Raw genomic sequence first — 26,820 nt, 5'->3', positions numbered from 1 at the left:
ATCCCGCCGCAATTTATATTATAGCCAGCGGGAGGCAGTTCGGGGAGATTAGTCATCCCGAACAAGAGGCAATTTATCGCTGGGCGACTAAATCTCCCCGAATTTGAGCGTGTGTCTCTGCCCTAAGGGTGCTATTTTACATGGTTACAGAAGCACAAAAAAAGTTTTCAACCAAAACTGTTTTTGCAAAACAAATTAATATTTCTTTACTAAAACCACCTATATAAAAATGTAATTACCCCAGAAATCATTGTTTCAATCTTTAATATTTCTAAATAAATACTATCCGATGCTCAGCCCTGAAAAATGGAACATAACCAACAATATTGAAAAAAGACTGGGATTAAATAGTATGTTTTTGACCTAATAACGCTAGATTTTTTTATCCTGACAAGTTAAATCATCATTTTACAGTATCAATGAAAACAGTATATAATTATTACTATGTACTTAGAACACTTAAATGTATTAAATAAATTACAAAAGTCTAATATATACATAACACTGTACACACATATGTATATTGTAGTGAAGTACGCAGCCACAGACATTTCACTTTTGTGACAGTATGGGTAAATACCCATTGATTTCTCTTTAAATAGCCTAATGGCAGCCACATGACCTCACAACCATATTTCTGTATTTTTTTAATATGACATTAGAGCTGTCATCAAAATACAATACGGATATAGCATTTAACTTTGTAGGGGCACAGCATGGCTTGGGAACATGTTCTGGAAACATCAAGTGGACCTGTTAATTAAAAAAAAAAGGGATTTAAGTAAAGCAGCTCAAAATAAATCTAAAATTAGATATGAAAAAAGCTATTTTTGTACAAATACATTTGCCTGAATTTTAATATGAGATATTGAAATGTTAAAAATGTTGACTTTGAGTTTATGTTAAAGGACCAGTAAATCCCCTTTTTGAACATTAATTAAATGAATAGGATTTTGGCCAATTGTTTTAATTAAGAAATGTACTGTATATGTGTAAACAAGGCAGCACCTGAAATTGAAAGTAAAGTCATATTCTTCTTCCTCCTCCCAACAAGCACAACCAAAATAAATCAACTGAATATTATGAGGCTGCTCTTTAGCTCACAACCTAACAGACTACAGCTAGGGGAAGGGAAGGGTTTGTTTATACAGTGGACTGAAGATTTTCTTTAATTAAGCTTGTATGAACAGGAAGCAGAATGTGACTCTACATTTTTGCTCATGAAATATCAAAAATAGGTATTAAAGGAGAAGGAAAGGCTAAAATTAAGTTAGCTTTATCAGAAAGGTCTACATAAATACACCAGTAAACCCTCAAAGTAATGCTGCTCTGAGTCCTCTGTCAAAAGAAACACATATTTCTTTCCTTTTATTGTGTACACATGGGCTTCAGTATCAGACTTTCTGTTTTCAGCATAAACCTCCAGGGCAGGGTTTGAGCATGCTCAGTTTGCTCCTCCCATCCCTGCTGTAATCTGAGCTCAGAGCTGTAAGTGAGCAGGGAGAGACTCAGGCAGGAAGTGATGTCACACCAAGCTTATATGGCAGCTCTATCCTAAACAAACAGAGACAGTGTCTAGAGCTGGTAACTCAGGTATGGTAAAGCATTCTGCAGAATAAATATAGCGTTCTATCTTGCACTATTGTGGCTAATCTGTTGACAATAAACTGTCTAGGAGCTTTCCTTCTCCTTTAAATATTTAAAGAATAGGCAAAACGTTTATTCAATACAAGCCCTGTTTATTGAACTCACGTTGAACATGGGAGTATAGTGCAAGCTGCTAAGGTAATACCTATATTCTCACTATACCTTAGAAGAACATTTTTCTCTGCATCTTGGCAGGAGGGGAAAAGGAAGTTGTTTTTTTTAAATCCAAAGCCTGACAGACCAATAGTATTCCATCTTATACACATGCCCAAGGCATCGTAAGTCATTAACCTACTACAAGCAAAATACTTATTGACTGTGCAGCTTTGTGTTTTTTTTTCTTACCTTTCATTTGAAGCCCTCTACAATATATCCAGTAGCAAAGCATTAAATGAAATGTAATGTATTTGAAATGTAATGGGCAGAAGGTTACTATTACCAACTTTGCCTAAAAGTAAAGAATAATTTAATCCCAGCACTAGAGAACCAAATATACTTCAATTTTGACATGTTGCCTTTTTACAAGCTACTTACAAGCGTTTGCACAATAGCATGGTTTGTGGCATTCATATGAGCATTAAGTGGAAATGAACATTCTCCATCACAATAAAAGGCTGCATAACCTTCTGGAGCTATTATCCAATCCTGGAAAAAATTAAAGCAAACAGCATTTGTCACAGCATAGAAAATATAACACGTATGCAATATATTGGAAACAATGTAGCAAGTGGCTTGCTTCTTTTGTACCAAACAGTAAGAACTTTTTGTTAGATCTTATGCCTTAGAGAAGTATATAAAGATACAATGTATGTATTTGTTGGAAAAACACAATAAATAAAGAGAAAAAAAAACAGTAAGCACTTTTGAGAAAGTAAAAGTTGAGCACAGATAATATCGTACAAAACAAATTTTTGTACGATATTCAGTGTATGTATGGTGGAAAACGAGCCCTGCCCTGTTCCTGCTTGACAAATCCTCGACTAAATCCAGTATGTAGAAACACTGCTCAACTGCAAGACAGTACACAATATAGCAATGACTAAAATGTACATTTTGCAGTTACTAAAACTAAGGTAGTTTTAGTAACATACTGCCACTAAGATTGCATTAAAAATGCAAATTACTCTTGCTTGCATTACTGTCAGATTGCATTAAATGCAAAGAACTCCCTAACTTTCATTTTTGGGTGCTGCCTAGTCATGCAGTACACATCTAAAGTACTATTCAGTCTTTAGAAGCTAAATATTATATATTACATATGTACAATATTATATGCATGTGTTGTTTTAAATTATATAGGTAGGGGATCTATTATCCAGAGTGCTCGGGAACTGGGGTTTTTGGAATAAGGGATCTTTCTGTAATTTGGATCACCACACATTCAGTCTACTAAAAAATCCTTTAAGCATTAAATAAACCTAATAGGATTGTTTTGCCTCCAATAAGGATTAATTATATCTTAGTTGGGATGAAGTACAGGGCACTGTTTTATTATTAAACAGTCATTTAAAAATGTTTAAATTACTTAATTAAAATGGAGTCGATGTAAGATGGCTATTTTGTAATTTGTCACTTTCTGGATAATTGGTTTCTGGATAACGGATCCCATACCTGTACTTAAATTCATAAAATCATAATGCTCATTAGTTAAAACTCTGGTAATTCCATGTTCCAGCAAATGTTTCACAAACTGTAACTACACTACTGCTGCTTACAGCATCTGAATAGTGGATTATAGAAGCTACTCCTCCTCTTAAAAAGAACATTAACCTCCAATGAGTACTTTAAAACCAATTTTTCCAGACAGGGTCAGTTCACCAGCAGAACTTGATTTAATGTAACAGGATCACTGGAAAAGCTGTGCTGTTCCAGAAGGAAGAGGATTCTTCCATTCATCTGTCATAACAGCTGGAAAATGCTTGAGGGCAGAAAGCACTGGATATGTAAAGTATCTTCTCATTAGAAAAGTCGCCTGCATATTTAATCAACCCACCAGGCCACCAGCACAGAAGCACTTAGGCAGATCTGTTGTGTAGTGATGGGCGAATTCCTGCTATTCGTGAAACCGTCGTGAAATTTCGTATGTTTTTTGGATGCCAGCGCATTTTCGCCAGCGAATTTGAAGTCAAAGAAAACGGATAATGGCGTCAAAAACGAGACGCCGGCGCCATTTTGCAAATTTTTCGCCGTTTCGCAAATTTCGCTGGAAATTCGCAAACTTTTCGGCGAATCGAAACGCCCAAAATTCGCCCATCACTACTGCTTTGCCAATGCTGCCAACATACTAAATAAAATTGAAATGTCTAAGAAGTGGTGTAACAAAATAAAATAACTGCATCAGTACTCAAACGACACATTGAAAGGAAGTTTCTGACCCTAATTAAGAAAGTGCTGGTGAACATAGGCTTTATCTGGCACAGGTATGGATTCGTTATCCGGAAATCTGCTCTGAATTACTTTAAGGCCATCTCCCATAGACTCCATTATAATCCATTAATATATGAAGATCTAAATTACAGAAAGATCCATTATCAAGAAAACCCCAGGTCCTGAACATTCTGGATAACAGATCCCATACCTGTATAAAATCATAAAATGTAGTTCTTACCTCCCAGCCCAAGTCACGAAAGCTGACATAAAGTTCGTGTTTTTTACATGCTGGCTTCTGTTCACTTGTGTTATAATCTATAAGAATACCAATAGTTAATTTCTTAATATGCACAATGTTACATCCAACCTGATATTTTTATTTCACATAGAGATGGATTTATAGTTATTTATCATATGGATGCAGAAAAAACGAGACAACCATTTTACTTAGGATACATTGAAAAAAGAAACAAAAATAATGGGCTTATTCCCATGTGATGCGACTGTTAGCCCAAGCCATTGGACTAAATGAGGGTGACCACAACACATTGCATTAGAAGTGCATCGATGCAAGGTTGGTGTCATTAAATGCAACTGTACTTTGCAGTTGCCTGTTGACAGAGCACAATTTTAGGCCCCTGTAGCTAAAGTACATGGTAACGTTTTACATGTCTCTGATAAGTTGAAAAGTTAAAAATAGGGCGCAAAGCATGTAAGCCTACTATATGGCTGCTTCCTTTCAACAGCCCACATCATTTTGATGTGTCACTACTAAGCAGCAATGCCAAAAACAGCTTGTGTGCATAGGCTTAACAGTGTAAATTGTTTATAAAAGGCATCCTTGTTTTGCTGAGCTACACTAATCTTCCTGCATATGTAATAAATCTTATGCCTTACCTCCAATACTTGGCATCCTTGAGCTGTCATGTGAAGTTGTAGATTTGTTTCTTTCTTGCTTTTTCTTTTTTGTGTTTGTAGCTCTAACAGAGCGTAAGAAGACTTCACTTGCTTTGAAGAAGGCAACCAAAAAAGGTTGCTTCGACTGTGGGCCATGTCTTCCAATGAGGCCAGCTGACTTAACACCTACACTCCGACCTTTAAAACAGTATAAACACTTACAAATAAGTATGTGGGTCCAATGACATAAATAAGACATAAATTTATTTAAGATCACAAAGCACAAACTTTGGTGCAGAATTGTACAAGTCAAAACACCATTCATGAACATACTATATGTGCTCGCTAGTGATGGCGAATAAATTTGCCTGGCGCAAATTCACGGCGAATTTCCGTGTTTCACCACCAGCAAAACTCCAGCAAAAATTCACCAGTAGCAAAAAAAATTCCGAAGTCGTTTGCATCAAAATCGTCCATTGACTTTAACACGCGTTAATTTTTGAGTTGCACAAAATTTTCTCAAATTTTTTGGCGTTTTCGCTTCACCGAAAAATTTGTGAATTTCCCGTGAAAGTTTTCGGCAAAGCAAAATGGGAGAAATTCGCCCATCACTAGTGCTCACCTATCATGAACATACTACGTACTCACCTGTCTGATTTGCACCAATATTTGTTTTTTATTTTGCACTGTTTTGTAAGTAAGATCTGCAAAATGATTAGCTTGTTCTTTGAGATCTCCACAAAATTCCTGTAAAATTGTTTGTTGATGTACCTACCCTAAAATACATGTTCAGGGAAACTATCTCAAGCCAACAAGTAGATTTCTCCAAGTAAAAATACACAGCACAATTTAAGGGATAAGGAAATAGGTTAATGTAAAGGATTGCAATGAAAAGGAAAAACAAGCTTGAACTACTTCATCAGGTTTCCCTACAAAGTGAATAATTAAACAAACAAAAAAAAATACACCTCCTCTTTTGAAATTACACACAGTGACAACACATCTATATGTCATGAAAAACTCTTTGAAAGTGAATTGCATTTTAAATAGCCTCTAATCACATACGCTTTCATCCATTTCACCCAGAAATTGTGAAATGCTAATAGTGAGTAGCTAATAGGAGAGCTAATTACCAGGGTTATTGGTTTAAATAATTCTGTTGAAATATATATGGTATGTTTTTGTATGAAGTAACCGAAAATTTCCTTTAGAAAACACAATTAAGTGCAAGTTTTGAGGATTATTTGCAAATTTTGTTTCCTGTGTATTAAGTATGTAAGTGATCACATCCTTTTGCACGCAACCCCAATCGTTTAAATGTTTTACATGTTAAGTGCAGACATATATGGGCGTTGCATCAAAATGTTTCCAAAAATGCTCTGTGTCTCTAATGGGGTGTGGTGAGTCAGTCATGAATAGCTGTGTGTTATCTTGTATTAAGGTGGCCATACATGGATAGATCCGCTCGTTTGGCGATGTCGCCAAACGAGCGGATCTCCCTCCGATATGCCCACCTTGAGGTGGGCAATATCGTGCTGATCCGATCGTGGGCCCTAGGGCCCAACGATCGGATCCTAGCATTCGCAAACGGGCAGTCGGATCGCGGGACCACATCAACGAACAGATGCGGCCGCGATCCGACGGGATTTTTAATCCCATCCGATCGAGATCTGGCCGACTTTCGGCCAGATCTCGATCGGGGAGGCCCATCGGGGGCCCCCATACACGTGCCAATAAACTGCCGACTTGGTCTGTCGGCAGCTTTTATCGGCCCGTGTATGGCCACCTTTAAAACATATACTTCACTAGGGAACAAAAGAAATCAAACAGGTCACTAAAACTGCATCAGGGACCTTATTACAAATAAACCTTTGGCTATTTAAATAGCTTTGTGTGTCCACATGAAATACACACAGTGTCATGTGAAGCTATACAGCTGTTCTAGGCAGGAAGGGACACAAAGGTCCTTTCAATAAGAAGACTCTTGGAGAAAACTATATGTTGATCTGTGCAATATCAATGCTCTCTCTCTCTCTCTCTCTTTCTCTCTTTTTTAAACACATCAAAAAAATATGCTCAATAATTGAAAATAAAAAATTCACAGCACTTCATTGTAGCAATACAATAGAAATCAACTATGCTGAATTAAAGTGGGCATCTGCGTCCCAAATGTTTCAAAAGATTAAAGAAAATCTTACTTATTCATAGACATAAGCCTTAAACAAATACGCATACAGGTTTTCCTTTAAAAACGCACAGTGGCTCCATGCCAGGATCCGTGTTTTTTCGATGGCATAAAAAAAGAAAAAAATAGCAAGTTTGATTTGCGGTAAGTTTTCATTTTGCTTCCCCTTTGTGATCCACTTTAAAGGAAAACTATACCCCCAAAATGAATACTTAAGGAAAAGATAGTTTATATCATATTAAGTGGCATATTAAAAAATCTTACAAAACTGATATATATATTTAAGTAGATATTACCCTTTTACCCTTTTTTTTTTTTTTTTCAAATTCACTGAAGTCCATTAGAATGTTGGACTTATGAACATTATAAGGGCAACGATATGCGGTGCTATTTGTCCCACACATTTTGTGGTAGCTACAAAATGCCAGAGAATACGCTGTCATAGACTTTGAGAGAATAGTTTCTCCTAAAACACTGAAATTGTGTAATTGGTCAAAATGCCTTTGCATGCATTGGCATTGCCCTAAATATTTTCAGTCCCTCTTTAGAGGCAGTTGGATAGTAAACATTAGATGGCATATCCATGACAGATTTGCACTGTGTTGACAGGAAAATTAAAAATCAAAGGGATCATTAACTTTGGTAGAACTCTAAGGGGCAGAAATGGGGGAGCATGTAGGCGGCCTCATCTTCTGAATTACATGTTATTCAGATGCTCAAGTTAGTTAGCTGTACTACCTGCACTCTGATGCTGTGCTTCACACCTTGCATTAGATTTTATATCTAGTTCAAGGTGTACAATGCAGCTATTTTCCCAGACAGACATAAGCACTAAGGGTCACACTCTTGCATATAGATTAAGGGGCCCATTCACTAAGTTCGAGTGAAGGAATAGAGGAAAAATAGTTCGATTTTCGAATTTTTTTTTGGCTACTTCGACCATCGAATTGGCTACTTCGACCTTCGACTACGACCTTTGACTTCGAATCGAACGATTCGAACTAAAAATCGTTCGACTATTTGACCATTCGATAGTCGAAGTACTGTCTCTTTAAGAAAAACTTCGACCCCCTAGTTCGCCATCTAAAAGCTACCGAAGTCAATGTTAGCCTATGGAGAAGGTCCCCATAGGCTTTCCAAGTTTTTTCTGATCGAAGGATAATCCTTCGATCGATGGATTAAAATCCTTCGAATCGTTCGAAGGATTCGAAGGATTTAATCGTTCGATCGATTGATTATTCCTTCGATCGTTCGATTGAACGAATTGCGCAAAATCCTTCGACTTAGATATTCGAAGTTGAAGGATTTTAATCCGCCAGTCGAATATCGAGGGTTAATTAACCCTCGATATTCGACCCTTAATACATCTGCCCCCTAATGTAAATGCCCTTCCAGAAAAATTGTCCTGCTATATTTTAGCTTTATAACACCAAAGAAAAGTAGAATCCTATACAAAGTGCACAATAAATGTACTCCCTTTTCTTCCTTCCAGCACCCTACAAATTACACAGTGAGTCTGTGTGCAACGAGCCATTTCATTGAAGTAGAAGAGGACACTAGATTAGATAAATTCTATACAAAAGTATGCAGAACATAGGGTCCACTTGGACCTTAACAAGCGGCAAGTGGCACCACTTAATGGACTTGAAAAAAAACTCTATACTGTACTTTGAACATATGGTAGAACCCCAACTTTATGTTTCCCAGGGGACTGCATCAAAACAAAGGATTCACTAAACCCTGCTTTTAAGGTTTTCGCTGAATACCCGAATCCAGTGGTACCGATTCGGCCAAATACCAAACTGAAGCCAAACCCTTCTTCTCTGCTGGAAAAGCAGGCACATCAGTTGAAATATCAGATGTGTGCGAATGTATTTCCACCCCCCGCCGGGTAAAAAGGGTTCATATTCAATTCAACCGGTCTCTTGGATTTGACTAAATTCTGCTAAAAATAGCTCTGATTCAGCAAAATCCCAAACCAAATCTGGGATTTGGTGCATCCTTAATTAAAACGACATACAACATAAAATACAGGGACTACTTCAGTTATTCTGTAATATAAAGATGTTACTGATCATTTTACATCATCCTAAAATGACCTGTGATATCAAAACAAATACTTTCCTATTTTTGTCTATATTACAGCCAATTAGGTAATTCTTAGAAATGTTTAGAAATTGTCACAAGATATGTTTTCTGCAAACACTTCTCAGTAGTAATGTTAATACAGGGAAGGGGCTGGCTAAAGCTATATCTACTGTGGCACTGGCCTAGTCTGCAATGTTTATTTAATCAAATCTGTCAGACACGGGCATTCAGCCAAAAGGATAGAGTAAATCAGGAGAACACTGTGTGTTAGATCCACCTTGTTACAATTAGTACAATTGGTAAAATACTTTTCTTCCAACTGTATAAATCTAGATATTTATCTATATATATTTCATTTTAGCATGATAATTTCAGCTGGAAACAGTACAGCAATCTTGTGCTGTATTTATGTCGTTTATTTGAGTACATGTTGAGATACATGTTAAGATATGTTGTATCATGTTACAGCAAATATACATTTAAAAATGCCCCAAGAAAAAAGGTTTGATATTATACATACAGTGAATGTGCTGTGAATAGTATTGTTTGAAATAATATTATTTGAAACATAGTGGGGGGATTTTTTTTATCAGGTAATCAATCATGAGGTTTTTTTTTTACTGTAGGATTTAAAAAACTCTCACAAGATATAGATCTTACTGTAAAGGCCTAGCATTATATTTCTTATAGGCCACTGGCATAAAAAACAGCTCAGACAGTGTGAGTGGTAGGTGGTTGGGATTACATTTAACATAGGGCAAAGAAAATTATGAAACTAAAATTAAAATGTTAAAGATGGGCCTATTCAAACGCCTTTTATAAATTTTTACAATATCTATTCTAACATGCAACTGAAAACTGACACTGGCATAAGAAAATCGATTTTGAGGGTTTACTTTTATTTGTATTCTAATTAGTAATTGCTTATCTTTCATTTCAAGCACTTTTTGCTGCTACCAACCCTTTTGAAACAACAAATGTGATCCAAGAGAAGACACAGTAACATATCTAATAGGAAAAAATATATAAACATCTACTTTAAGATATGTTCTTGACGATCTTCACTTCATTCCGAGTTTAGTGCCAGTAGTTTGTACCTTGGTTAAAGATTCAGTCCATGTAAACAAAAGGACACTTGCTAATGGTAATGAGCAAAACCTTCCCTTGCCAACATGTACAACATTGGTTTAACATTCATAAAGAATAAGAGTAGCCAATGTCCACACAGAGTTGTACAACTGTCAAAAATGTGAAATAAATTGTACAAATACTAGACACTAAACCAGTGGACCCTTTCTGTGCTTGCATTTTAAATGCATGTTATCCAGGGTCGGATTTATGGAAGCAGCGCCCCGAGGCCAGCAGACGCTTCGCGTGCATGGCCTCCCATGGCTGTGCGGTCCTAGCGCCAGCCGCATGGTCCTAGCGCTGGCCCTGTGCACACGCGAGTGCGCTATTCAGTATTGGAGCACCAAGCGCTCCTTTAGATGCGGCAGGGCAGCATGCCGTCCCTAAAATTTTTCCGCCCTAGGCCCGGGCCTATGTGGCCTTGCCACAAATACAGGCCTGATGTTATCCCATTAGAGCAGTGGTCCCCAACCAGTAGCTAATGAGCAAAATGTTGCTCACCAGCCACTTTGATGGGGTTTCTCAGTGGCCTCATAGCAGGTGCCAATCACAGCACTCATTTGGCATCCCCAGGAACTTTTTTTCATGTTTGTGTTATTCCCCAACTCTAATTACAATTGAATGTGGCTCACAGGTAAAAAGGTTGGGGAGTGTATTTAAGGATACTAGAGGACAGGCTAGATAGACTTTTCATATCTGTAGTTTATACTTCTTTCACTTTTAAAATGTATTGTTGGTACTCATAGAGCTCAACATCACTTAAAATCAATAGTTTGTTTAAAATTGAAGGAAATTAAACAAAATAGATTTTATAACATGAGATTACTTTATTAGCCCAAAGACATAGAAGACCCAGATGTTTTTCTTTTATGGAGCAATGGTTTGCCAAATTCTAAAACTAAAGGTGGTGATGACAACTCCTAAATAGAAACCATGAGGAGTTCAAGGGCTATGGGCCAACTTTGAGGAAAGTCCCAAGAAAAACACCTTTTAACACTAAGATGAAATAGTGAATGTTGCCAAAGAACATGTTTGCAATTACAGAAGGGTCCACCTGACAACTACGTGCCAAAATTTCTTGGCAGTCTTAAGATGAACTGTACACAATGCTTCTATCAGTACCCCTCAAAGCATATTTCCACAAAAGAAACATCCGTATGATTATCGTTAGCATATACAGACATAGTCATACATAACTTTCCAAGGATAAAGGAGTTCAGGGGTAGATATAACACAGTTACACTACTTCTAAATCCATAATATCCAAAGCAATTCATTTTATTCTCTGATGTCTAAATCCTCACAATGCTCACTTAATTCACACTGTTTGAATAAAAAAAAATGTAGAGACGCTGGAGGAGACCACATACAGATAGATAGACAGACAGACAGACAGACAGACAGACAGAGAGAGAGATAGATAGATAGATAGATAGATAGATAGATAGATAGATAGATAGATAGATAGATAGATAGATAGCAACTTTTTGCTCACAATCCCTTTGAAGCTGTTCCCGGTGGCCTTAAAGCAGGTGCTTGTTTTTGGACTTGGAAGCAAGCTTTGGAGGCATAAAGATCATGTATACTGCCAAACAAACACCCACCTGTAGTCTGTACACATACAGGCTATTAAATAACCAATTATTGGGCACCCCCCTAGAAACTTTTTTTCATGCTTATGTTGCTCCACAGCCTTTTATATTTAAATGTGGCTGGTGGGTAAAAAAAAAAAGGTTGCGGACCCCTTCTATAAGTTATATTTTTGCATTACTAATTAATAATGTATTTTGTTTAGCACCTTTGTAAATCAGCAACACTAACTCCATTTGTAAAAGGCCTTGGGTAGGCATATGGTTTTTATTTACACTATTAATATGCTTGTCCTGCAGTTTCATTTTTTCAAGCATGTAAAAAGAAATGCCTATGAAAGCGTGGTTCTGCATGTAGCCAGAGATAATCAGAGTCCCTCTGAACAAGAGGTCACAGCCTAGCGTAACAAGGGTTAGATGGCATTTGCACAGTGTTGACTATAACCTGTTTACTCTGTGCAGTTGTGTGCATACAACATGTTAATAACATGGTGTATGCACACAACTGAGAGTGCACAAAAATTGTGGAGTGCACAGAAGCTTTTATACTTTAAGATACTAAGGTTCGAATGGTAAATTTGAATCTTCAAAATGCTTTTTTGGTCAAACTCACAATTTCAAATTTAAAACCACCAACTGGAATTCGAATGTAAGATTTATTACACCACAACCCTAAAAACAGCTCATATTTGATATTCCACCATCTAAAACCTCAGAAATTCAGTAAGTATTCCCAGGGAGTCCTGAAGTTTCCCTTAGTTGCCGGCTCCCAATGGACTCGTTCTCCTTCGAGTATAATACAAAGTTGCGTTTGGTTTATAGAGAGTCAGCGCTATCACAGCTCAGGGAAACAAGCCGTATGAAAAAAGAAAAGAAAAAAATATAGTGTAGTATATTCACACTCTTTTTAGTTTAGTTAGCCCAGTTTCCAAAATCTCCAATCACCACAGGGTTTTCTTGCATTCCACACTTTGGTGTCACACTTAAAATGTTGCAGCACGGTAAACCAAACAAAACCATCTAAAACCTGCCAAGTTCATGTAGAAGTCAAAGGTAGAGGTCCGTTGAAACATTTGAAGAAGTTAATACAATTCCTGACATTCAACTTTTTTCTCGGAGGGAAAACTCAATTCGAATTTTTGGGTTGTTCCTATTCGAATTAATTTTAGACGTTTACGTTTTTTTCATAAATAACCTCCCATTTGAGTTGTTTTGTGAGTACATTCGAATTTATTTGAGCCAAAAAAAAATCACGTAACTCTAATATCTGACCTTTGATAAAAAATACCCCTAATTCAACTTTGTTTATAAAAAGTACCACACCAAATGATTTTGTAATGATTTTTAATTAGAAAGTTTGTTGCACCCTAACTAAATACATGCAAGGTCTGCTGATACCAGTGCATAAATAGGTAAGCAGAATGTTAAAAGGCACATGATCCCCCCCCCCCAAAAAAAAAAAACAAAGTATTTTTCCATGTAATAAATTAGATCTGTGCAACATGTAATGTTTAAAGGAACTTTAGGTTATACAAAAACTGCTTTATACTTCCATCTTGCAATAAAATGCTGGCAGTGTACTCTTTGCTGTACGAGGTAGAGGTACAAGATGCTTAGTATAGAGTACATGGATGCAAGAGAGTCCTGGGATTCACATTGTTCTTTCGGACAAGCAACCAGCTTATAACTAACAACCTGTAAACTGATGCTTACAGCATAAGCACCCCACAATTGACATAATTTGCAGGCACATTAATGCAAAACTAAGTACTAGTGCCATATTATACTAAAAAATAAATATTTTATTTTTATTAATATCAGGTTACATGCAATACACAGCCTATGATTACATGTCTATGAACATGAAACGAGTCAGGCATGTGTGTTTTAATCACATAGAATTAAATAATCTTTTTTACCTCTATATCAGCTGGTCCTAAGAGTGCTTGCCGTTTGATTAATTTCATGCAACACGCATGCTAAATATAAATAACACTTACAAGTAAATTTCACAAGATAAATATTTTATAAACTGAACTTACCATCACTAGTTTCAGCACATAGTTGCAACCCCAGATTGTTCTGTGGGTTGATAACCCAATGGTTACTGGTTACAGTAATATCAAACACAAGCCAGCCAACATCATATGTCTGAACTTTCTGTGTATCTAGCAAGAAGAGATCAGCATCCCTATCAAAAGAAAGTTACAATAAATAAATACATATTCAAGTATTCCATCATTCATCTTTACATTCTATAAATTATATGTTAATTGGAGGCGGTTTAGAGTTACTTCCATGAAAATGAATAATTGCATCTGCAAACTGTCACAATATTGTAGCCCAAACGAAATAACTGGGTTGTGCTTGAATTGTTGTCAAGAAAGTTAAAAAAAAAAGAGTTAAAAAAAACTTATATGAGTAAGAGCCACATTTATTTTACTAAGACAGAACTTTAAAGTAAGGTTTGTGGTTAGTAACATCCTTGGAACAAGTGCAAATTATTCATGATTACACTGTGAAATAATTGTTATATGCATTTATTGGATTTATAATATAAAATAATCCACAGAACTCAGTTAATTATTAGATGAGGTTTTAAATACAGTAAAATGCTTTGGATTGCATACATTTACCAATTGATGCCAAAATGTTATTCAACACCATAATTATACTTACCAGAATTTCTACATCCACCATTGAAGTAATTTGCTGTGAAATTATTCCACATGTTTAGTAGAATCATAATACACCTCTGTTGTAACTATAACACATATATTAGAACTGATACTCATACCCTTGAAGATTATCTACAATAATTAGGAATATGCATTACTCTGTTGTTGTAAACATTTCAAAGAAATTAGCATCTTTGATAATACAGAGTGATCACTTTAACCATTAACTATCAACACTTTATTTTGATTATTAGATTCAGCTCTGTCCCTGCTTAGCTGAAAAGAGCCAACTAAATGTCCCAAAATAACATGATTACTTTTTCCTGATTACACCATAAGGTTGTCAATAATATGCCTAGTTCTTAACTTGCCAAAATGTAACCCCCTGATCTGTAGAAAGTAAAGCCCTAAAAGGTTTTATACCATCAAAAAAAAACATAACACTTAGGGGCAGATTTACATAGGGTCGAATATCGAAGGTTAATTAACCCTCTATATTCGACTGCCGAATGTAAATCCTTCAAAGTCGAAGGATTTACCGCAAATAGTTCGATCGAACGAAAAATCGTTCGATCGAACGATTAAATCCATCGATCTAACGATTTTTCTTCGACCTAAAAATTGATAGAAAGCCTATGGGGACCTTCCCCATAGGCTAACATTGCACCACGGTAGGTTTTAGATGGCAAAGTAGGTAGGTTTTAAAGAGACTGTAGTTTGACTATCGAATGGTCGAATAGTGGAATGATTTTTAGTTCGAATCGTTCGATTCAAAGTCGTAGTCGAAGGTCGAAATAGCCAATTCGATGGTCGAAGTAGCCAAAAAAAACCATTTGAAGTTTTTTTTATTCTATTCCTTCACTCGAACTAAGTAAATTGGCCCCTTAGTATTCAGTGTAAAATGAAATCAATCAGGATAACCATACTGTCAAGTTTGGTATCCCAAACCCAGAATAGATGCGAAGGTTCCAGTCATGGCTCACACATCTGCCTATAATAGCCACCATTCACGTTGGGAAGAGCCCTTCGCTACTCGGATGCCGCCAGTGAGAGAACCAAGGCTAGCATTCTGGGCAGGCAAGGGAACCGAAACTTGCAACTGGAGTAACAGAGGAAAGAGTGGAACAAAGTTGAGGAAACAGGCTGGGCCAATAACCATTCAGCCAACATTGTACAGAGACAGGATCCAGAAGCATAGTCAGAAAACGGGCAAAAGTCAGTTCAGGCAGCAATACAGCAGTGGTCAAGGAACAATAATTCAGACAAAAAGTGCATCCAGGATCTAGAATAGAACTACATTGAGCAATGAGCAATTGTGCACTGTTCCTTTAAGCATTTGAATTTTGAACTGTGCGAGATGACATCATGCGTTGTGTCCAGTATAAAAGCACGCAAGTGGCAAGTGGCGCATGCATCAACCTAAGAAGCGGCACGCCCCCGCCGCCTCCCAGGTATTATTACACATAAAAAATAATGTGGTACATAACTTTATGTTGATTCATACTCCTCCCTCTGCTCTTAATCTGACTTTCTACCCATGCAATGTATTGCTCATTGCTTTTTTGCTTACATCTCTGCAGTCAATATTTTAATAAATTGTGGAAGACTAATAAACTACTTTTGATGCACACACAACTGCACTCCAGGTGAACCTCAGCATACTGGGAGATGTAGTCCAACTAATACTGTAAAGCAGAAGTATGCATTATTTTACTCACACATACACCTGCAGGATGCATTCATATTCAAAGGCATAATTTAAGATTGACATATATTGACTAACCTCTCTGCATGAAGATTTTTTTAAAACACACTCTAAACTAGAGAGAATCCTGTTTAGATGCCAAAGAGCACCCCAACCCCAGATCTGGTTACCCTGAGCTGATGCTCAAGCACTTATTTGGTACAAAGAATGTAATTCGTTGCTGTTGATTATCCTACTTAATTTATCCTACTTAATTTTGAAGTTCTTAAAGTAATGTTTTCACAATACTTATATTTCCATTGAAAAGCAACAAATGTGCTTTATTAAAATGAAAAAAGGTTATTTTGTCTTTAATTGTAGGAAACAATATCCACATGCTATAGTTATTAGAGCTTGCCTTCTTTAAATGGAACATCTGGTGAAATTAGGACATTTGTCTTCGATATTTTAGAAGAAAGTGCTAACACATAATATATATCACATTACTGCGAGAACTCTTTTTTCCAAAATTTCTTCAGTCTTTCATGTGGGTGGCAATTGTACAATGATTTTAGTTTGAAAAATATGTGCCACAAAATATATCGCTTACCAAAAGCAGGATCTGTTTAATAATTTACACCTTATTTGAGAACATACTTCTCTTTTAATCGTGCCATGGAAACATGAGTCATGCATTTCTTTTGGGAAATTAACAATAGATTGATACATTTTCACCAATAAAAAAAAATCATTTGATATAAAAATGTTGATGGGACCATGAAGGGGAACTATATATAACAACAACATTTTAACAGCTGCAATCTTTTTACAACACATGACTTGGTACAGAGCGAAATTTTAATTAATATAAGTAATTAATGAAGATTTTTGCTTTGAATATTATGGATTGCTGCTGGCTTTACTGCCAATTACATCACAATGCAATTCTTCCAAAATGTGATCTGCTGCTCTTTATTGCAAACAAGTAGTTGTGGCAGTAGTTAACCTAATTAACCCTCAGTGGCATTTTTAGTGTAGGGGAATAGGGATTTAGTCTTGTAGTTGGTTGGCTGGACTGTGTAACAAGCTGGAAATAGGGAATAGTATGTAGTTTGACCAGGTATAGACATTTCCATTGGGAGCGTAGGGGTGTAGTTCTGTTGATTCTCTTTGACTCCCTCAGAGAGGAGAACAGATGAAGCTGATAGAATAGGGTGGCAAGGTTCCTGCATAGAGAGTGTCCAGGTAAGATCAGACCTCAGAGAGCGTCATGGAAAATGGACATCATAAGCATGTATTAGATAGCAGTAGACTAGATCTAATTTGCAGCCCCTCTAGATATGAAAGATAGGTCGCATTTTATAAGCCTGAATGTCCTTGATGGTAATAAAAGTTGTCTTGTCATCCGTAATTCTCTGACACAGCGTGTTCAAAACAACATTTGATTCCTCTCCACCAGTTAACATGCAAATGGCCACTGGGAAACATATGTGGTTTGGCTACTTTCCGAAGTAGCCCGAAGTTTCCTCGCAGATACAAGGAGATTTGAATGTTAGCCGGTGGAGAGAAAACAATAGATGGTCTGTAAGTGACTGTAGGCAACTGTAGCTGACAAAAAATGTCCAATATTGTTGACCTAAGAAGTACAGAAGGTTAGTTTCCAAAGGTGTTTATAACCAGTGTTTTTTTCTGGAGTTAGCTGGGGAAAAGTGGCAACTAACAAAAAAGCATTAAACTACTAAATCTCAGACACCCTTATTTGGCTTGGTGAATATGGTTCCATTGGCAATATTGGTTACCCAAGCTGTGTTTTTTTCACTGAGATGACAGTCTTTCAAATAATGGGGTCTCATAGAATATTATGATGTAAGAAGAATGGGACAATTAAAAGCCATAATAGGACATGCAGGTCAAGGCCTCATATATAATAAAATACACAAGGTTTACCCTGGTTTAATAACCAATAGCAACCAATTCAAAACAGTATATGACTTTAAACAACTGGCCAGTAATTGTTGCCTACTATAGTTTGCTAGACCTGCAACAAAATTTGTATCTGTTATTACACAGCCCCATTTATATCAGTGTAGTCCAACCTGCATCCCTTTATTTTTTATAAATACAGCTTCCAGCACCCACATTACATAAAAGCTAGCCCTAGAAATGATGACCATATTCATTCAATGCAGGATTTGGAATCTCAGTGTGCTAATGAATAAATAATATTTAGGGGAAGTTCTCCTTTAAATCCATGTTTATGGTAAAAATGTGTAACTTTTTCATTTGGTCTACATTTCTTCATGTTTATGGTTTTCAGATTATTAGTCTTTGTATTCGGAATCTTTCTGGCTAGTGAAAATCTGGTTGTCAGGATTACTTACCCCAGTTACCAAAAACAGTTTGATATGCTCTGGTTTTATCATGATTCTTAATTTTTTTTATTGCATATAGTCAATTCTGACTTTTAACTTATATTTGGTTGCATGGAAAATCCATTCCTAGCAATCAGATTAAATAGAATGAAATTCAAGCCAGAGCATTGCAAAACACAGAAATAAATAAACTAAATATAAAAAACAACTACCTAGAATACCTACAATAGGTCAGCACCATGTGGCTATAATAAGATATAAAGAATTCTTTTGTTTTTAGTCAACAGTCATTCTAGGTTCACTAATTTTTGAATTTACATTTACAGGTAAGGGAATTGTTCCAGAAAGCTCTGAATTATGGAAAGGCCATCTCCCATTGACTCCATTTTAACCAAATAACCCAATTTTTTAAAAAATGATGAAAGCAACCATAGAATGATTTGAATAAGAGACTGGAATATTAATAGGCGAGGGTCTGAATAAAAATATGAGTATTGCACAAAACAGAAAATTCGATTTTAGATGGGGTCAGTGAACCCCATTTGAAAGGTGGAAAGAAGGAGGCAAATAATTAAAAAACTTTAAAAAAAATAAAATAAAAACAATTGATAAGTTGCTTAGAACTGGCCATTCTACAACATATTAAAAGTTAACTTCAAGGTGAACACACCTTTAAGCATCACAATGACACCTGGCTTTTTAAATGCTCATCCCATAAACAGTTGCATATCTGTTACATGCATTCACATACTTTTTATGCATTTTATTGCAAAATTTATCTTGTCCACAATTTAGTTTGTTAATTATTTGTTTTAAATTAATTGATTGTAATAATCGCAAGAACTCCAAAAACAGAAACCTTTTCCTGGACATTAAACTGTAAAAGAACATTTTATATAAAAACTATCTAAAATTGTGGGTGTAGCTTTTCCTGCACAGAAAATTATTTTGAATGTACATATACCAGTTGAAGTGTGCTTAAATCAACAGGCATTCACCACGGGGCAGATTTATCAAGGGTCGAATTTCGAGGGTTAAAAAACCATCGAATTCAACCCTCAAAGTAAAAGCGCAAAAGTTTGGATCGAACGATCAAATAAAAATTGTCCGATCGAACGATGAAATCGAACGATTCGAACAATTTTAAGCGATCGATCGAAGGATTTTTATTCAACCAAAAAAAAAAACTTAGAAAAGTGCTGGGGAAGGTCCCCATAGGCTAACATTGGACTTCGGTAGCTTTAATTGGCGAAGTATGAAGTCGAAGTTTTTTAAAGAGACAGTACTTCGATTATCGAATGGTCTAATGGTCGAACGATTTTTACTTTGAATCACTCGATTCGATCGAATTCGTTCGAATTTGACCAATTCGATGGTCGAAGTACCCAAAAAATGACTTCGAAATTCGAATATTTTTTGATGCGAACTATTCACTCGAGCTTAGTAAATCTGCCCCCACATATTCCAAGACAATTGTATTTACACCATTTAAAAATACAAGTAGCTGTCAACTTCACCCAGCCAGTTTAAAATACATGGAAGACATTTCTACGTACTTTGCTTAAACAGTAGCATGGGTTTGAACTCTTTGCAGTTATCATTTAACAAGCATGCTAAAATAAATAAAAATAACTCATTGATGTGTTGTATATATATATATATATATATATATAAAGTCAATTGTGGTGAGCGCACTCTTACCGGATTTCTTAGATGATGGGTGCGTTGGTCAAGTTTTTTGCATATGTAGTAAAGAATGGACCCGCACTCCAAAGAACATTGGAGTGCGGGTCCATTCTTTACTATATATATATATATATATATATATATATATATATATATATACAGAATGTTTCATATTACCGTAGTAATTAAACTTTTTGTAAATTCTAATACACAAGGTATTGGGGACCTGGGGCAATTGCATGGGATTCTGCCCAAACTCCAATTAGGGTTAGTTTAAAAAAAAATGCTTGTTTGCTCTACTAGATACCCCTGAAGGCCCAGATAGGTGGTCAGTTACATTTGTTCTGATTTTGTGTTCTATATATATTTAGAAATATGGCTAAATGGTTTTCATGTATCTGTTACCCTGTTATGACCTAAGTGGGACCTTGAATTAAAGCTGGTCCTCCAGGGGAAGGTTGAACCACCAAGCAAAAAGGAGCTGTCTACAAATCCCAAAATATTCTTCATTGGCTACACATCATTCACTTAAAAGAATTTAAGCAAAATTACATTTTTGGTTTAACAAAATTATATACTTTTATTTTGATTCTAGAATGGATAAAAAAAATATCCTTCCAATGAAACCGTTATTTTAAATATTTAAGTGGTGAACCAAGAAAGAAACAGGAATTTGAAAAAGGTTTAAGATAAGCAAACTTTGCCATAAACCTCATGTGTTTTGTTCATCTGTCATATAGAGGGCAGAATAAGGAAAACAGGATACCTCTACAATCCATAAACAATAATACATTGATACTGTTTCAAATGATTATTTACTTTTAAGGGCAATGTTGAAAAAAATTTACATTTTGTGAGAGATGGTGAAGAGATTAAATATAATGAATGTTTTCTTATGAGATTTGAATAAGGAAACATGCAATTTATTTTATATCTTCTGAACTACTGTACATGAAAGTTATGACATGGAAAAACAAGACATACAATTATTTTTCTTGCTTTTTCAGAAAGCTGCTGCACATAGGAATGGAATTATATCTGGTTCCAAGCCAACCTCTTAATCCAAAATTCTCATTGAGAAGTCAAACAGTAGCTGGGATTGAATTCTTAGCTAACATCTGATCGCTCCAACTCTCCAAAAGTACTCCTGCAACCTAAAAATACAAACTTTCGACCTCTCAGAATTTATATGGGGTTGAACAAAAATGTTTTCCCCGAGAAGTCCGAAATAGTTGGATTTTCGGGCTAATTCCAGCACAGATATACAATATATACGATATACAATCTTGGTAGGTCTGAGAGACCAGATTTTCAGATTCTGACTTTTTTCATCCTCGGGGTGCAATACATTTAGAAAAGTTCATGTTTTTTTTCCACGAAAAATTTGGATTTTATAGTAAAAAAAAAAAAAAATTGGCATTTGGACTTTAATAAATAACCCCGAAAGAGTTAATAAATCATCCAGTTTCAATATATAGCCAAATGGCAGAAAAGCGAGTTGGAAATAACATATTTAAAAAAAAATTATATATATATATATATATTGATATTTATATATATATATATATATATATATATATATATATATATATATATATATATAAAAATATCGAAGGACCGAGGTGCACACCAGGAACCTTTGAAGGGTAAAAAAATCTTTTCTTTATTTATTACATCTTATAAAAACAGGTCAACGTTTCGGTCTTTGCCTAAGACCTTTCTCAAGACCATACACACAACGATTAAAAAACAGTGAATAAATAGCTAAAACCAATTACACTCACCCAACCCGTGTTCTAGAATGACCCATGTGATCAGGATCACCACTCCCCTTGTGGGGGCTGTGCTACCCGTAAAAACCGTGTCAGACTATGGACAATATTGATGCTGCCATCAGACTAGAGCTTTACTTAAGGCTACATTCCTGGTAATAAAGTAACAAACCTAATCAATTGTTACTATCATGTCGAAAAATGTATCTATAGCTTTTACAAATCTATCAATAGCTAGATCATACAATGTTACTTTACAACTTAATTGGCTGACTGGCCAGATCCCCTCAGCGTTGATTCAAAAAACATAAGAGAGAACAGTGTTCATTTAACCCTGTCGGTGCCAGAGTGTTCAGCTTCCTAATCCAAAACACTTCTCTCTGAAGCAAAATTTTTGACCTATCACCCCCTCTCCTAAGTGGGGGGATATGGTCTATGGCTATGTAACGAAATGTAGGTAGCCTATGACCGGCCTCCAGGAAATGGTTTGCCACTGGCTTATTGGTGAACCCATCTCGAAATGCAGTACTAATGGCAGATCTGTGACCATCCATGCGTAAACGCAGTGTTTGGTCTGATTTCCCCACATACGACAAACCACAGGGGCAGGTTATTAGGTAGATTATATGTGTGGTTGTACAGGTAATGTGGTGTTTGATCAAATATCGTTTACCGGTTTGTGGGTGTAAGAAGCTGTTGCCCGGTGTCATAAATCTACAGGAGGTACAATTTGGGCATTTGAAACAGCCTGGTAAGTCGTTACGGAGCCAGGTACTCCGTCTACTTGTATAACATCCTACTGGGTCTGTTTTAACCAGAAGATCTTTAAGGTTAGTACCTCGTCGGTAACACGTCATAAGGTCCCTAGGGACCACATCTCTCAAACCCGCATCTGCCTGAATTATGCCCCAATGATCCTTAATCAGCTTTTTAGTTTTATTGGATCCAGTCGTATATTTGGTGCTGTAAATAAATTTAGGTTGATTCTTCATTCCTACCTCTGGAGCTGCCACTCTCTGTTTCGCCTGAGATAATGCCTGTTCCAAAACAGGCCTGGGGTAACCCCGATCAATAAATCGTTCCCACATACCTGAGAGCTGTTGTTCAGCCTGGTCTGGGTCCGAGTTATTCCGAAGGACCCTACAGAATTGTGATATAGGTAGTGACTTTTTCATTGAACTTGGGTGACAACTGTTATACTGTAATAGAACATTTTTATCTGTAGGTTTACGGAACAATGTAAATTCAACATGATCACCCTGTCTCCACAATTCTATATCTAAAAAGTGCAGTCGATCCGTATGGATTTCATGGGTAAATTTGACAGGACTGTTTAGCACATTCAACTCTTGAACCATCAAATGAAACCCTTCCTTCGTGCCACCCCAGATGATGATGACATCATCGATGTAGCGACGGAAGAAGAGTATCTGGTCCCCATAAATTGGCACGATTGAGTGTTGTTCAAACTGATGCATAAATAAATTAGCGTATGCGGGTGCCATCGCTGCCCCCATCGCCGTGCCTGCCACCTGTAAGAAAAAATCATGCTGGAACCGAAAATAATTCATGGTTAAAGCCAATTTTAGTAACTCCATCACAAACGGTATTGGGGGACCATCGTAAAGATCATATTGCTCAAGTGAGAGTCTTACAGCCTCTAGTCCAGCCTCATGTGGAATACATGTGTAGAGACTCACTACATCCAAACTGGCCATCCAAACGTTAGTTCCTATTGGCAAGGTCAGAGTCTTTAGACTTTCAAGCAAATGGGGAGTGTCCCTCAGGTATGTAGGAGTATTCTGTACAATCGGTTGTAGAATCTTATCCAGGTATATACCTATTGGATGTAATAAAGACCCCCTACTTGAGACTATCGGGCGGCCGGGGGGTTTAAGAAGACTTTTGTGCACCTTGGGCAGAGTGTATAATATCGGGCAGATAGGGAACTCCTGTTTCAAATAATCCTTCAGAGTTGAATCGATGTTTCCATCATAGAAAGCCTGATCAAGTACAGAATCTACTTGGGATATATATGATTTCACAGGATCGCCAGATAGCTTTTTATACACTTTTACATCGGACAATTGGCTTAATATCTCATCTCTATAGTCGGAGTAATTTAGAAGTACTATACCCCCGCCTTTATCCGCTGGGCGTATCACTAAATTTGAATCCTCCTGAAGAGATTTAATTGCCACACGTTCATTTTTAGTGATATTCTGTCTCATCCGAGGGCTGGGAGTAGTAGTTTCCAACCCTTGTTCTACAGCGTGCTTAAAAAGTTTAATCGTGGGATGTACACATGGAGGGGTAAAGAGACTTTTTAGTTTTAATTTGGTTTGATCCACGGTAGTCCCAGACGGATCTCTGAAATGGTCTCTCAGACATAATCCCCTGCAAAGTTTAAAAAAATCAATATCCCAATCTAAAGAATCAAAAGGGCAAGTGGGGACAAACGATAAACCCTTCCGTAATACACTTAATTCTGGGGTCGACAGAGTGTGTTGAGAAAGATTGAAAATAGGTACCTCTATAGTCTGTGGCCCCTTCCTCTTCTGCCCCCTCCGCGTTGGGTACTTCTTGTGCGCCCGCGTCCTGATGGCGGTTTGTCGCGCACCGACGGGCCTATATATATATATATATATATACAGTATTGATAGTGAAAGAGTTATACCTGTTTGAATAGTCCTTGATGATCTGGTAAATGCTAATCTTAAGGGTTTCATTCCCATAACGATTATTGCTTCGATCCTTGTAAATCCTGAATTCTGCGGCTGTCACTGCTTCTCCATGTGGGATTTGAGTAAGATCAAAACGAAATTCTTTATAGTGCCTTCGATTGTGCGAAAAGTCCTTGTCTCTTTCAACTAAAAGGGAAAATTCCAAGGTTAAGTCCTAAAAACAGTCAATGATTAACTGTGAATTTATAAGACTTTGAAATAAAAACATTTTGGCCGTCTGCTATGACAGTGGGTAAACAGCAAAACCACAAATCCAGACATTGCTTCCAGGTAAAGGAAGCAGTAGTTCTGACTTCAAAAGGGAGCAAATTTACTAAGATGTACTAAAATTTCACGAGTGCACCTTGAAATAAAACTGAAACCGTTTTGATAGTCCAGATATAAAAACGGTCTCAGTAATAGGCAAAGTAAAGGTATGAATGAAAGAGGATACTGTTGTGAATGGGAAATACCTTTATGGAAAATGCAAATCTAACAAACTGGCATAGGTATTTTAATGAATAAATCATTTCCCCATACAAACTCTAAAACAAATATAATACTGCCAAGCCTATGCCAACCCTTTACTGTGTGTGTAAACATTTGTTCTCTCACATAATATATTTTTATTGCCAACTTATTCTGTTCTATTGCTGAATATATTCTTTAGTTTACTCAGAGATCTAGGACATTGTACTGACCAGTTAGGTATAAATCGTTTGTTTGTTGTCGAAAATGTGCCTGAACTTTTTGCACTTTGCTTAGAACTGATTACTTGGTATGGCCCAAAGAGTATTCTGTCATTTTAAATGATCCATTGGGCATTCAACCATGGACATCTAGCCATGGATACTGCCTCACTGTTTTCAGGTGTCCATTCTTGTATCTCCAAGTATATTTAAGACGATAACGTTTCTTCCAGAGAGGACTAGAAATGTGAGAGTGCGAAGTACACTGCATCATCTAAACACCTAAAAAAAAAACTATTTATTAGCAGTATTGCTACTGCTACCAATTGAATCTACAGTGTAATTTATGGTGCAATTGGGACAATCTAGTTACTTGCATATGCTTATAAGAATTTAACCAGTTAGTTATTGTATTAGATGCTAGGTTCTTATAATGAAGCCATTTTGTTATCACTACTGTTGAAAATACTGTTGAACCATTTGCCAGAAGGGTTCCAATCTCAATGTATAATTGTGAATTATTTTTTATTTCCAACTATATATATTAGAATGATTATTACACCTGTGTATTTTTTTTTGTATAGGACTTTATTATAGCAATAACAGGAACTCATTTCTAAGCAAATTATTATAAGATAGCGTCCTTTTATCCTGAATATAGACAGTGAATGCAGTGGAAAATTTTGTTTATATCCCAAAAAATAAAAAAGTACTTAAGGGAGAGATAAGAGACTGATCAATAAAAACCTGGTGATCCCCAACCTCAGTACAGTTAGGTAAACAGATCAACAGCTACACAACAACCAAGTTACCAAAGAATGAAAACAAATCTGAAACGTCAACATAGGTATTTAAAAATAGGCATAGACCATGCAATGCAAAAAAAAACTGCAGATAGAACCTTAAACAAAAAATCATACATGCCATATATGCATTAGAGATTTTGGAACTGTCACCGGCGTCAACATTTTTCCGACAAAGGTGAATTTTCGCTGAAATTCGCAAATGTATTCGTGGCGAATTTGCGCCTGGCAAATAAATTTGCCTATCACTATCAGCCGGAAGCAATGTAAAATAACAACGGCAAATCTGGCATTTGCATGGTGTAAAATAAAACACATCATGATAAATTCGCCATTTACTTTACACAGCTTTTTACACAGTTTTTTCTGTGAATTCACTAGGCTCCTCAGTTTTTCTATTATTATCTTACCAAACTGTATGCAGAAACTTTGGTGTGAGCCAGTTTACAAATCAGTTGCCAAGAACAGAAATAATTTTTAAAAATGGTTTACCCAGTTAAGGAAAGTTA

The 26,820-nt window shown here is 36.4% G+C and overlaps 1 protein-coding gene across 2 annotated transcripts in view; it reads right to left on the bottom strand.

Moving 5' to 3' along the window:
• Nucleotides 1-603: 603 nt before the first annotated feature.
• Nucleotides 604-26,820, bottom strand: part of bmp5.S (bone morphogenetic protein 5 S homeolog) — a 71,564-nt gene continuing 45,347 nt past the window's right edge. The window contains exons 2-7 of one of the 2 annotated variants that reach the window (XM_041564722.1): nucleotides 24,774-24,966; nucleotides 13,947-14,095; nucleotides 4,915-5,112; nucleotides 4,256-4,332; nucleotides 2,182-2,292; nucleotides 604-753 (exon numbers count right to left, since the gene is read on the bottom strand). In XM_041564722.1, the coding sequence (XP_041420656.1) occupies nucleotides 604-753; nucleotides 2,182-2,292; nucleotides 4,256-4,332; nucleotides 4,915-5,112; nucleotides 13,947-14,095; nucleotides 24,774-24,966 (878 nt within the window). The remainder of the gene's footprint in view (nucleotides 754-2,181; nucleotides 2,293-4,255; nucleotides 4,333-4,914; nucleotides 5,113-13,946; nucleotides 14,096-24,773; nucleotides 24,967-26,820) is intronic. The other variant, XM_018265551.2, reaches the window with a different exon arrangement.

Source organism: Xenopus laevis, chromosome 5S (genome assembly GCF_017654675.1).
Source record: "Xenopus laevis strain J_2021 chromosome 5S, Xenopus_laevis_v10.1, whole genome shotgun sequence".
NCBI classification, from domain to species: Eukaryota; Metazoa; Chordata; class Amphibia; order Anura; family Pipidae; genus Xenopus; species Xenopus laevis.
This window is presented reverse-complemented; position numbering and strand designations above follow the sequence as displayed.